This window comes from Corticium candelabrum, chromosome 4 (assembly GCF_963422355.1).
Source record: "Corticium candelabrum chromosome 4, ooCorCand1.1, whole genome shotgun sequence".
Lineage (NCBI taxonomy): Eukaryota > Metazoa > Porifera > Homoscleromorpha > Homosclerophorida > Plakinidae > Corticium > Corticium candelabrum.
Window position 1 is genome coordinate 5,935,528 of NC_085088.1, and position 15,096 is coordinate 5,950,623.

The 15,096-nt window shown below is 44.9% G+C and overlaps 2 protein-coding genes across 5 annotated transcripts; one reads left to right on the top strand and one right to left on the bottom strand.

The window, feature by feature from the left end:
- Positions 1 to 597: 597 nt before the first annotated feature.
- On the bottom strand, positions 598 to 9,968 carry LOC134178616 (C3 and PZP-like alpha-2-macroglobulin domain-containing protein 8). Of its 4 annotated transcripts, XM_062645497.1 has the most exons (18): positions 9,888 to 9,968; positions 9,634 to 9,679; positions 9,494 to 9,567; positions 9,358 to 9,432; positions 9,190 to 9,288; positions 6,115 to 6,271; positions 5,916 to 5,996; positions 5,660 to 5,834; positions 5,366 to 5,583; positions 5,148 to 5,306; positions 5,030 to 5,089; positions 2,175 to 2,290; positions 2,027 to 2,114; positions 1,592 to 1,663; positions 1,422 to 1,527; positions 1,301 to 1,366; positions 1,169 to 1,235; positions 598 to 1,111 (listed from the first exon to the last, which is right to left on the bottom strand). In XM_062645497.1, exons 5-14 carry the CDS (start codon positions 9,270 to 9,272, stop codon positions 1,613 to 1,615), a joined length of 1,188 nt encoding a protein of 395 aa, XP_062501481.1. In that variant the 5' UTR covers positions 9,273 to 9,288; positions 9,358 to 9,432; positions 9,494 to 9,567; positions 9,634 to 9,679; positions 9,888 to 9,968; the 3' UTR covers positions 598 to 1,111; positions 1,169 to 1,235; positions 1,301 to 1,366; positions 1,422 to 1,527; positions 1,592 to 1,612. The 4 variants fall into 4 exon arrangements, with proteins under 4 accessions (XP_062501481.1, XP_062501480.1, XP_062501478.1 ...); XM_062645496.1 differs by having other exon boundaries at positions 598 to 1,235; XM_062645494.1 differs by having other exon boundaries at positions 1,169 to 1,366.
- An 88-nt stretch (positions 9,969 to 10,056) lies between these two features.
- LOC134178808 (uncharacterized protein K02A2.6-like) lies at positions 10,057 to 14,340 on the top strand. The gene has a single exon (XM_062645708.1). The coding sequence runs from the start codon at positions 10,143 to 10,145 to the stop codon at positions 14,193 to 14,195; it is 4,053 nt and encodes a 1,350-aa protein (XP_062501692.1). The 5' UTR covers positions 10,057 to 10,142; the 3' UTR covers positions 14,196 to 14,340.
- Positions 14,341 to 15,096: the final 756 nt, after the last annotated feature.

A 15,096-nucleotide genomic window follows, 5' to 3' on the forward strand; every position in this document is an offset into this window, starting at 1 on the left:
AATGCTCATTATACATGTCGTTTGAACATATAAGGAACAAAATTCCCTACGTAGCAGTATCTTATAGGCTTGCTACGTAATCTAGAGTAAGAAAGATTGGAATTTGCACAGTCAAATGTCGGGTATTCCCCTAATTTCCATAGTCTCGCGTGGCCAGACATTCAGCGTAGGTCGGCTGAGTCCGCAATATCTTTAGAGCGTCACCTAGACTACAAATTATTCCATTGATTAAAAAGTAAACATTTTTGTTGTCAATTGCTATATTTCACAATGTTGTAAACACATGAAAATATATGCTAGAGAACAGACAGTAGCAATGGCTTTAGGGTATCTGATGCCATGACATATATACCTTATCCACTTCATGTGATACCATAATGAAATGATTTGTTCTTCAAATATTTTGTATCTAGTTTGTGTCCTGCTTGTCTACACTGCAACTTACTTTGTGTATTGTCACCATAATCACCTGTAAATCATAGTGTATATTTTCCCTGTTTTCAACCAGCAATACAAAAGGCCTGATGTAACAAATTCTGTAAGCAAGCTCGCTGGTTAATCATATAAGTGAATGACAAGCCATTGAAAGCTGTTTATCAAGTGTAATATATTTGATTAAAGCAATCATTGGCAAAATAACTACATGTATATACAACTAATAAGCCACTGCACCTACTGCTTACCACAAACCCATAACAAAGAATGTTCTGATGATAAAGAAGTTAATCAAGAAACAGATCACCAGTTACATTGGCATGCATAGGATTGACAACCTACACGCGCAATGGACGAATTAATAACACGCAAAACATACATGTAAATGAACTATTTGAGTAGAAACATTTTGTTTAAGTGCCATAACTATTGTTCATAATTTTATAAAGAAGACTTACAATTTTCTTGTTAGGAAATTGTTATTAGAATCAAGTCCCATCTCTAAGTAGTCTGACATACTGTCTATTCCACATAAAGTCAGACTTGGAATTGAGTAGTGAGTAGAGTTGTTTGATAAGCATTGAGATAAACCAGATAAAAAATTACCCCATCCATACAGTCCAGCCTTGAGTAAAAATAATGAAGTTCAACATATGTAGTTCACTCACTTAACCACCTGTTACATCCAGTCAATTAACAGAATCATTCAGCAATGAATTCATCACCATCATACCAACAAAAGTCATTAGAACAGTCATCAACAAAATACTGGAAACGGATGGAGAGCTCGAAGATGGTTTCTGTGTCAAGCAGCCAATAGTTTTCTGGTAATTATCACATCCAGCACAATTCTTGTTACACATACATAGCTCACATAAAGTCACGCCAGCCACTGTCGATGGTGCATACAGCACCGACTCTTTCTCGAGATCTAACAATAGCATTTACATAGTAAAATATTAGAGACTTGTGAACATAGGACAAACCTGGTTCATAGTAACTGTAGACAACAGCAGGGGCTGGTTTCACATTCCCAACATCATACTGACGATTGGCTGTCAGTACTACACATTTCTTGCTGTTATACACAAGCTGAAAAATGTACACAACTGTCAATCTTGATGGCACAATTATCCCTATTTGGTCAATGATTAACCTGGTTGAGATAAATGTCCACCTAATCTCCGCTGACATCATACCTCTTCACATCCAAATTGGATTTCAAGTACTAAACATCAAATAGTAAAATCTGCATAGATCTTAAACTAAAATATAAACTTAGAATTTTTAGACATTAATAATAATACTCGCACAAACTGTTGAACAGAGCTAGGCTGTGAATATAAACAAACATTCTATTAAAACTACTTATGCAGATGTGTCAGTCAGTTGCAAAATTGCAATGGAAGATGAGTCCTCTGTCTTGGACCAAAATTGTATACGCATGTCATTTTGTTGTGCTATTAATTCAAGTTTATAAGCTTACAAAGCAAGACAGCATAAGGCTTCAGTTGTCCCAGTCATTATAACTACATTACAGTTATAACTTTACATCAACATGAATATAATGAATTAATTGAATTAGACATACTGTCTTCATTGCATCATGATCAAGTCCAAATCCAGACGGGAGGACAGACGACACAACAACCATGCCAGAGTCCTTATTCTTTTTATATCTAAACACACACCAAGAGCAAAAATATATATCATGAAATGCGAAATGCATAAGTAATTACGTTGAACAGAGTGTTATATCAATACTGCCACTAGTATTCTTCTCCAACACATCAACTACCAGTTGGTAAGACGGTTCTGAGCTACCATGTGCAGGAACGTTGTATGCCACAGTTGCCTGAAAGTTCAAATAATGCTAATTGATAACAACATGCTACACACCAATTGCTCATGTTTACATAAACATTGTTTTTACATCCACCATATCCATGCATGCACATACTATATAGCAGTTTGTGTAGCCAACTCCTTGCCTCTATGATGTCATGCAAACGTCAAAAAAGGAGGAGCTAGCCATGTGAGACAAGTATGCACACACGATTCGATTTGATTTTAGCAAATAAATTACACAATTCATCCCATAAGGCTGTCTATGCTGTTTAGACATAAGAATATATTTCATTGACAGATTCAAATCAAATGCTTTATCTACCAGATCCTCTCGTGCTGCCATGCCTGCATGGTTTCATATGACACGACCATGCTACTGCAACCTTCATAAATCAACTCCCTCTCTTTCCTTCAATTTCTTCATCATATATTCGTATATATTTTAGTGATGCAAAACAAAGTATTACACACACACACACACACACACACACACACACACACACACACACACACACACACACACACACACACACACACACACACACACACACACACACACACACACACACACACACACACACACACACACACACACACACACACACACACACACACACACACACACACACACACACACACACACACACACACACACACACACACACACACACACACACACACACACACACACACACACACACACACACACACACACACACACACACACACACACACACACACACACACACACACACACACACACACACACACACACACACACACACACACACACACACACACACACACACACACACACACACACACACACACACACACACACACACACACACACACACACACACACACACACACACACACACACACACACACACACACACACACACACACACACACACACACACACACACACACACACACACACACACACACACACACACACACACACACACACACACACACACACACACACACACACACACACACACACACACACACACACACACACACACACACACACACACACACACACACACACACACACACACACACACACACACACACACACACACACACACACACACACACACACACACACACACACACACACACACACACACACACACACACACACACACACACACACACACACACACACACACACACACACACACACACACACACACACACACACACACACACACACACACACACACACACACACACACACACACACACACACACACACACACACACACACACACACACACACACACACACACACACACACACACACACACACACACACACACACACACACACACACACACACACACACACACACACACACACACACACACACACACACACACACACACACACACACACACACACACACACACACACACACACACACACACACACACACACACACACACACACACACACACACACACACACACACACACACACACACACACACACACACACACACACACACACACACACACACACACACACACACACACACACACACACACACACACACACACACACACACACACACACACACACACACACACACACACACACACACACACACACACACACACACACACACACACACACACACACACACACACACACACACACACACACACACACACACACACACACACACACACACACACACACACACACACACACACACACACACACACACACACACACACACACACACACACACACACACACACACACACACACACACACACACACACACACACACACACACACACACACACACACACACACACACACACACACACACACACACACACACACACACACACACACACACACACACACACACACACACACACACACACACACACACACACACACACACACACACACACACACACACACACACACACACACACACACACACACACACACACACACACACACACACACACACACACACACACACACACACACACACACACACACACACACACACACACACACACACACACACACACACACACACACACACACACACACACACACACACACACACACACACACACACACACACACACACACACACACACACACACACACACACACACACACACACACACACACACACACACACACACACACACACACACACACACACACACACACACACACACACACACACACACACACACACACACACACACACACACACACACACACACACACACACACACACACACACACACACACACACACACACACACACACACACACACACACACACACACACACACACACACACACACACACACACACACACACACACACACACACACACACACACACACACACACACACACACACACACACACACACACACACACACACACACACACACACACACACACACACACACACACACACACACACACACACACACACACACACACACACACACACACACACACACACACACACACACACACACACACACACACACACACACACACACACACACACACACACACACACACACACACACACACACACACACACACACACACACACACACACACACACACACACACACACACACACACACACACACACACACACACACACACACACACACACACACACACACACACACACACACACACACACACACACACAACATAACACGTGCTTAACTCATTAGTACCTGCAGAAGAGCAGTTCCAGACCCATTCACATTCAAGTTAAGATTGCCACCATCAGGAACCTAGAGCATGCAACAACAAATGATTGACTTCAAATATTTTATCAACACAAAAGACAACTTCTGCATGTTGAAGAACTAGTGCATTGTCAGAGTCAACAATAAATAAATGTGAGAAATTCAAATCAAGATCCGAAGTAAGATGAATGTTGAGATATCCAGATCCATGGTGCACAGCTGGAGCAAAATTAGCAAGAGCTTGAAGAGCAACACACGTGTCCTATAACGTACAACACATCAACATACACTTTACACACAAAATGACAATGGAAACTTTACCTGAGTTGAGGACCTTCCTCCAAGCAAATTCCTCTGTTTACTCAACCATTTAGCAGCTGGCAGCCCACCAGAAATGTCACCGGTCTGCATGATGGCCAAAAGACCATAGCCAGTCATCTCAATTTCAGCTGACGATGCGTGGTAAGGATAATAAAAGAAATCGTCGTTGCTACTCTTCCTACTTGAGTCATCGGTCTCCTTCCAATACATTACTCCATCTTCATAAAATTAAACACGCAAATATAAACTTCAGTAAAAAGGTAAAAATACTGCCAAACACAGTCATTCTCTTACCATCTATAGTCGCAATAGACTTCAACTTGGTGATAGCTTGAGATGTCATTGAGCTTTTAGAAAGTGCAAGGGCATATGCCATAATACAGATAGTATAATGTCTACTCGTCAATGTCAACTTTTCTTGTAGGTAGCTTTGAGCTTTCGTGATAGCGGCAGCGACTGTTGATGCTGCCTACATATCGCCACGATCATAAAACTTTATTATGCTATCTATGTTTTTTGACAAAGACTATTGTCAAACTGATAAACATACATTGATATTGGCTGCATTTTTGGCTTCAATAAGTGAGATGAGCACAAACGCTGTGTTGGCAGTTTCTCCATCAAGATCTCCCTAAGAAAAAACTACTTAATAACTCTTAACAACTGAATCACAAAAAGCACAGCAAGACCGTTGCTGCGTCTGCATCTAAATATAATCGTGTTTTCGTAATTCCATCGTGCTGACTTACTTTTCTGTATGTGTCGACGTGTTCTTCAACAGTGAGAAAGATGCCACTCGGGAACTGTTGCTCTGCTATCCATTCTGTTGAGAGTGTCACTTGTTGTGAATCGATAGTTACAAAGTCAGAAGCCAGAGCATACAATATTACAACAAATGCTGTCAACCTGCATCACAAATGCCAACTCGTGTGATAAATTCGACAGAAAGTATTGCTTGATAAATGTCATCAATCAGGCCTCTAAGCTTGCATTTTCCGCTGCTGGCCATTGGCGACCAGGCCTAAACTTTTGGTCGCCAATTAGAAATTTTACTCGCCAGCCACTCCCACGCATACCTTTGGCTCAATTCCAAACCGTTCTTCCGTTGCAAGTCCAACAGAGGACGAAACTTTGTAAATGGCAGTTCCTCCTTAGCTATTGCGTACGCTGTGTTGATCTTTCCCAGCAGATCTACCATCTCCCTACCGTCACTGACGGCTTCTTGAGTTTCAAACCCTACCTGTATCGTTGCTCCTCTTTTCATCCCAAGGGCAGAGTCTCTGCAACTAATATGCCTCTTGCTTTTACCATGGGCAGTTACTGTTTCTCGTTTAAAGGTTGTCACGCAGCCCTTCGCAAATTCTGTGCTTCCTGCTTTGGCAGGAAAGGCACTGCAGTAAGAGCACGTCATAGCGCCGTTCTCATAACGCAACCAAGAGAACTCGTTCAGCCACCTCGGCTGAAAGTTTCTTTTCGTCTGTCTGCTGGATTCAGGCACACTTTCACTGCATGTATCGCTAGCACGCTCCAATGGCTCGCTGTTGATCATGACTCGGACGGGGGACGTACCGCTAGGAGATTGTGGTCTGTCTTGGTGCTCCTCTGTTTCATCACGCGGCTGCTTTGATCTTGAACTGCTGTTGAAGAAGTCTTCTATCCCTCGTACGCGCTTCATTATTGTACACTACACGTGCCGTTGCCACCAGTGACCCGGATGTGGCTCGGATATACCACTGCTATTAGTGCACGAGCAGGATGCGGAAACGTTCGGGTTGGCTATACACATGTAAGATCGTATTCCCTCGTGTCGCCAACGCCCATTGAGCAAAAAAAACGGACGGCGCCACTGGCTCATGTGACGGTTGGTCGCGATTGGCGACTTACTTCTATGATCTGCTCGCCAAGTTGCAGATTTGGTCGCATTTGGCGACCAAAACAGTCGCCACTTAGAGGGCTGTCAATTGTGATAAATTGCGACCTACATCAATCTTTTTGTACACACACACACACACACACACACACACACACACACACACACACACACACACACACACACACACAACACCACACACACACACACACACACACAGACACACACACACACTCACACACACTCACACACACACACACACACACACACACACACACACACACACTCACACACACTCACACACACACTCATTCAGCCACAGCGTTCATTCGTTTCAAGAGATGAAACCCTGTGGCGTTCTTTCACTGTTATTTTTGTAAACACCAGTAGCATATTTCGATACACTTTAGAAATTTGACCAAATTACTCATAGTCTATGGCAACTTCCAGGGTTCTAGCCAGGCATACTAAGGGGTGGGGCCCCCTGCCACCCTTTACTTCTCAGAATGAGATGCCTGCCACGCTTTGGGATTGACCAAGCGTGGATTGACCGCCACCCCATGTGAACAAGCATCCGGTTGGAATTAGTGGCTGTGTTCACTACTACAAGGAAACACAAGTTTGAACTACTCATTTTCACATTGACCGTTTATAGGAGTGCTACTTACGTACGACCTCAGCAGGTGTGCTATTTACTGTGCTCTTTGTTTCTGTGTTGTGTGCTCTAACAGATCTTATTACAAAGCATGATGACTAAATGGAAAGCATCATAATTGAATGGGATTTGGTATTTCTATATAAACATACTTGTCCCCTACAAAATATTGATATGCAAACAGCTAATTCTCTTTCCCCAAAGATCATCTTAAAACAGCCAACTTATTCTGACTAGGTTGATTATTAATAAGCAGAAGAAGTCACAAAAATCTCTCCAGGGCTACCTATTCGACAAACCATAAGCACGTCAAAATCACACCCTTACAAAAGACAACACCCCTTTAGGAAGCCCTGCGGTACGAAAACGCTTTGCTGAAAATCTGGCTAGAAACCTGAACTTTGATCAACCACTGGCCACCTGTAATTACCTATAGCTAGGTCAAACTACTCGTCGTCTATGACTACTTCTTTCGCTTCTAGTTTGTCAGAGTCTTCTGTCAAAGTGCCCTACTGACTTGGAGCTTCAGTAGAGATGCCTTCGTACAACACAGTGGCTTCTTAGGACTGCTTCCTCTAAATCTGTTTCATCATCGCCTTAACCATGCCTTTCTAACACACGTCAAGTGCATGCTTGGTACGTACAATGAACTACATGGCTACCCACATATGAATCATGTGGCGTTCATTCAATGGTGGACTTTATCGAGTCCACAGCCACAAACCTACGGCGTTCTTTTTAAGAGTGGTGTTGTCTCCAGAAAATGCAGCATACTTAAATAAAAAAAAATTTGTAACTACAAATGTTTGTAAACTGCCGCAACCTCTATTTCATAAGAACTAAATGTTCATAAACTTCCCTCAATCAGTCACAGATCTTGAACATGTGTGTGTAGATGACAAGGCTCCATTTACATCCGGGTAGGTGACTGCCAACGTATCTACTTCGTTCTCAGATTTCTTAGCTTCCAAAAAGCCATTTGTCAACTGGACACTACCCTGAGCTGAGAAGGCCGTTTCTGCTCAACCCAAACAATGAAGACGATCATTCAGACAGCGTTGTATGTGCATCCACATGGATATTCAGGCTACAAAAGTTAGTAGGCGATTTAAGATAGTAAATTATTTGCAATTTACGAAACTAGCTTACAAAATTTATTGATTTACAGTATTTGAGCAAAATAGCTTACTTCTCCAAATTCTAGAATTTCTTTAAACTCTGGATGTGTACACTGTTAATTTAATTAATAAACACTAATTGCTATAGTAGCTAGTTAATTAAGTTAATGGTCAGACTTACCTGCCTAGCAAACTCATCCGAGGCTTCCTGTGTTTCAAACTTGACAGACCAGCTTTTCCTGTTCGCGTCATAAAAGCTAGCATATTGATCACCCTGAACCTATAGAAGCAATTCCAACGCCACACTGTGACTCCACAGTATACTACCCAACGAAATAAGCAATCTTACAGACAGCTGAAATTGTGGAAGAATAGGAACCTGCGTTATATATTGTTGCTTCGTAGCGTACATAATCAGCTTGAACTGCAACGGAAAAAGCCCAGTATTTCGGCGACTTTGAAGCACCAAAATTATCACGTCTCACTTCCTTAGTGAAAGGACTGCCGTATCGCCAGACCCAATCGTCCGCGGTCGACAGGCTTGCCTTGAGTGCTGTAGCTATTGAAACACGCACACCCGACTGGCTAGGTAACGTCGATTCATTGCGTCAATTAGCCGGCTTACAATTCGTACGTGTGAACGGCAGCTGCGTGTTACAGGGTTTGGCCACCTGCACAATCAAAGGCGTTTCGTCAAGCTCTCTTACAGTTACGTTAAAGCATAGAAATGAAGGTTGCAGGCGAGCGAGCACCTACAGCACAAGACTTAGAAGTCGGTAACATCGTGAGGAGGTCGAGTCGCTGCATGCCGCACGTGTAATCGGCCAGTAAGCCTACACCTGTGTTCACACCAGACACATGCATCTAAGAGCCACGTACTTATGCTCATTGTCGTGAAAAGACGTCAGACTTCAGATAAGAACTGATTACTCGGCGGCTCATCTAAACTGAGAGTACAGGCTAGTAACCCGTATATTAAATCATGTGACTAAAGTTAGTGTGTGTAGTAGGTTGACATGCGAGGACGTGGGTCCGGTTGCGCGTGCGCGGTTTAGCTCTGAGTTGGCGGTTGTCTAATAACACTTGAGTAGAGTTACTACATTGGCGACGAGGTCAGCGAACCAATCGTGAGGTATGTCCACTGTAGTGGGTGCCGTCGGTCCCTTTGAGGGAAATCAAGAGGAGTGGATGCATTACGTGGAGCGCGTGAAGTTCTTCTGCGTAGCCAACGGGATCACTGACACAGAGCGCAAGAAGGCGGTATTGTTGAGCGTATGTGGAGTGCAAACGTATAAGCTGATTCGCAACCTGTTGGCGCCTGGCAAGCCGGAAGACGCGGAGTATGACGACATCGTAGCAAAGGTCAAAGATCACGTGAACCCGAAGCCGTCCACTGTTGTTCAACGCTTCCGCTTCAACAGTAGATCACAGAAGCCAGGGGAATCAGTAGTGCAGTTTATGGCTGAACTGCGCCGTTTTTCCACGGATTGTGACTTTGGAGACACACTAGCTGACATGCTAAGGGACAGGTTGGTGTGCGGAGTGAGTGATGGGAGGATCCAACGGAGACTGCTGCAAGAAAAGGAACTCACGTTTGACAAAGCACTGAGTTTAGCCAGAGCGATGGAGACAGCTGCACTGAATGCAGAGGAGATTCAGAGACCGACTGGTGACAGCCTAGAAGGAGAGGTACACAAAATGCAGGAAACCAAGCCCAGTCTACCTAAGATGAAGTGTTTCCGGTGCCTTGGATTCCACCCACCAAACAGTTGTTATGCTCAGAGGATGCAGTGCCATAAGTGCAAGAAGGTTGGACACCTCGCTCGAGCATGTCGAGGCCAGCGACAGCCAGGCCAGGCAAGGAATGAAATAGCTGCCCAATCTCCTGTGACGAAAACACATCGAGTTGAAACCACACCTCTTACACCCAAAGCCCAACAAGCAGTGGAAGAAGGGCAAAGCGATGATGGAGTTGAAGGAATGTATACAGTATACGTTGTGGGTAAGGAGTGTCAGAATGAACCACTAGCAGTGACGGTTCATATCAACAAGAAAGCAGTACAGATGGAAGTTGATACTGGAGCATCAGTGTCAATTGTAAGTGAGAGCACTTACAAGAAACTGTGGAAGAGGCAAGAGTTGCCTGGTTTACGACGACCACAAGTGAGGTTGCATACTTACTCTGGGGAACCATTGACAGTGTTGGGAGAGCTGGATGTCCGAGTGCGGACTCAAAATCAGATTGCAACGCTACCACTAATAGTGGTGCGTAATGATGGACCCAATCTACTGGGAAGGAACTGGATGAAGTCACTCGTATTACCATGGCATGAAATGTTACAGAAGGGACACATCAAGTCCATTGGTACAGAGACGTCCTGCACAGAGTTGCTGAAGAGGTTTGATGGTGTGTTTGAAGAAGGGATTGGTGAGTTGAAAGGAACGATGGCTGCTGTCAAAGTGAAAGAGGGCAGTGCAGCGCGATTTTTCAAGCCGAGACCAGTACCATATGCCTACCGGGCGAAGGTAGAACATGAGCTAAAGCGACTAGAAGCTGAGGGCATAATTGAACCGGTTCGATTTGCCAACTGGGCGGCTCCCATTGTCCCCATATTGAAAGCTGACGGCTCCATTAGGATCTGTGGTGATTATCGACTCACGGTTAACCAGGTGGCAGAGACTGAGAAGTACCCATTACCAAGAGTGGAAGACATTTTTGCTTCGTTGGCTGGGGGACAGACATTTACAAAGCTCGATCTTAGTCATGCATATCAACAAGTGAAACTGGAAGAACAGTCCAAGCAATACCTGGTCATTAACACCCACTTGGGATTGTTCCAGTATAACAGGCTGCCGTTTGGAGTAGCAGCTGCACCAGCGATCTTCCAGAGGATAATGGATTGTCTGTTGCAGGGAATTCCAGGAACAGTGGTCTACCTAGATGATATTCTCATCACGGGTCGATCACAGGAGGAACATCTAAGGAACTTAGAAGCTGTGTTGAGCCGATTGGCAGGAGCAAGAATTCGGTTGGAAAGACAGAAGTGTTCCTTCTTGAAAAGGGAGATACAGTATTTAGGACATCGGATTGACAGCAAGGGAATTTACCCAACGGATGAGAAAGTCCAGGCTGTTCGAGCAGCGCCAGAACCCACCGACGTGGGCCAACTACGAGCCTATTTAGGGCTAATTAACTACTACGGCCGATTCCTACCAGGCCTAGCAAAGACCTTGGCGCCCTTGTACAAGCTCCTTCGGCAAGGAATGAACTGGAGATGGGGTGAAGAAGAAAAGACGGCATTCAGATGTTCAAAGGCAGCATTACAGTCAGATAAGCTACTAGTTCATTACGATCCGAGGATACCTTTGTCGCTTGCCTGTGATGCTTCACCGGTAGGGATAGGAGCCGTGTTGTCACATCAGTACCCGGATGGTGGGGAAAGACCGATTGCCTACGCGTCCCGTTCTTTGACCAAGGCGGAACAAGGATATGCACAGATCGACAGGGAAGCATTGTCAGTGGTGTTTGGGGTTAAACGGTTTCGACAGTACGTGTTTGGACACCAGTTTACCATTTTTACCGACCATAAACCACTGCTCACCTTATTGGGGGAGAACAGAGGCGTACCAGCAATGTGCTCCGGACGAGTGCAACGTTGGTCACTGATGCTGTCCAGTTATCAGTATACAATGACGTATCGACCCGGATCGTTAAATAGCAATGCAGATGGGTTAAGCCGACTGCCAAGCAGTGGGGTGCCCGACGAAGAGGAAGAGCCTGTGGAGGCTGTGCTGGCATTGCAGACACTGAGTTCATCGTCAACCAAACCAATCACCGCAGTCCAGATACGACGGGGGACGGAGAGAGACCCAGTGTTATCCCAAGTGCGTCAGTATACACTGACTGGATGGCCAAGTGTTGTGGAACGAGCTGATATCCGGCCGTACTTTAACCGACGCTACGAGCTAAGCGTTTCAGGTGGCTGTGTGTTTTGGGGAGGACGCGTGGTAGTACCACCTCAAACACGATCATCAGTGTTAGAAGAGCTTCATGTATCACACCCAGGAGAAACAAGGATGAAGGGGCTTGCTCGAAGTTTCGTATGGTGGCCGGGCATAGACAAGGAGCTGGAGAGAGTAGTGAAAGGATGCCACACTTGTCAGGTACATCGCAAATTGCCGGCGTTGGCACCTTTGCATCCGTGGGCACAAGCAGACAGAGCATGGTCTCGCTTACACATTGATTTTGCTGGGCCGTTTCTTGGCCAGTCGTTCCTTATCGTAGTTGACGCCTATTCCAAGTGGCTGGAGGTGGACACTATGACATCTACGACGGCGCGCGTAACGATCAAGAAGCTGCAGCGGTTATTTGCAACACATGGCATTCCAGAGATAGTAGTATCTGATAATGGGGCTGCCTTTACCAGTGCTGAATTTCGGCAATTTATGGAAGGAAATGGCATTAAGCACATCTATTCTGCGCCATATCACCCATCGTCTAACGGGTTGGCAGAACGAGCAGTAGCAACCTTCAAAGGGGCTATGAAGAGAATGAATTCGGAGTATGGATCATTGGAGAGTAAAATTGACAGATTCCTGCTGCGGTACCGAATCACACCACACGCTACCACTGGTGAACCACCGGCTCTCTTACTGTTAGGGCGGATGCCGCGGAGTAGATTGGATCTACTACGTCCCGACTTGGCGGCCTATACGTACAAGAAGCAGGAGCAACAAAGAAACGACCATGATAAGCGCAGTCGAGACCGAACGTTTGAGGTTGGACAGTTGGTGTACGTGAAAAATTTTGGACAGGGCACGCCATGGGTTATGGCAACAGTGAAAGAAAGAACGGGTCCACTATCATTCCGAGTCATGTTGCCTGATGGTAGAATGTTACGAAGACACCAAGATCACATTCGGTCGCGTCAACTGGAAGATGACCCACTACCCAACGGCACACATACAGACCCCACTGCATCACCACCGGAGTCTAACATGACGGAAGAACTGCCTTCAATCGAGGTAACAAGTGAACCAGGAGGGAGCATCTCGGAAACAAACGGTGACCACGGTGGTCAGGGGGAAACGGTTGGCCATGAAGCAACCAGCAACATGGAGCCGGCATCAACCGGGGTCAGAAGATCTGCTCGAGCAAGGAAGGCGCCGGACAGACTAGACTTGTAAACTAGCACTATCATACAAGTAGGGGTAAAAGACTTTAGGGGGAAGGGGTGTAGTAGGTTGACATGCGAGGACGTGGGTCCGGTTGCGCGTGCGCGGTTTAGCTCTGAGTTGGCGGTTGTCTAATAACACTTGAGTAGAGTTACTACAGTGTGCACGCCTAGCTAGCCTTCTGATTTATTCAATGACTGGTACACTGTACGTAGGTGTCGCATGGGCGCGTACACCAGTCGCTTTCACTAGCACTAGATGGACTAAAAGTTTCTTACTAAATTAGTCTGGGTAGAACTGTAGTTATGATAAACGTAGATAGCTATACTGGCCGCAAACAAAAACCTCTCACATGGACCGCTCTCTTCTAACATAATTCTTTTTTGTTGTTGCTCGTACCCAGTCCTCCTCCTCGCGCGCTCCACGTGTTTGGATGTTACAGTCTGCACTTGTCGTCTACGCATGCGCGAGGATTATTACCTACCTTCTGCAATTTGTGTAAGATTGGTATAAAAGGACGTCTCCACAGTGCGTTAGTGACATATTACTCGAATCACTTGCTGATGATGGAGTCTGTCGTTGACGACGGTTTGAGGTCAGAACTAGAGATGCTGGAGTCGATGTTTCCAGAAGAGTTTAGCCTTGTACATGGAGGCCAATTTCCAGAATGCTCCATCAAGGGCGAGCTTGTCAATATTACTCTGCATATCTCATTTCCTGGTACTGACTAGAGGTTGATATATTGTGCTCAATTATTGATTTTTATTATTTACTATAGTTGGCTATCTTCACGTAGCTCCAAAGATGAAACTGTCAGGTGACATGGCAAAACTGCTGCTGTTTGACCAGTTAGAGTAGAGAACGCAGAAAGAAATCGGTGAAGCAATGCTGTTTCACATTGTACAATTGTTTC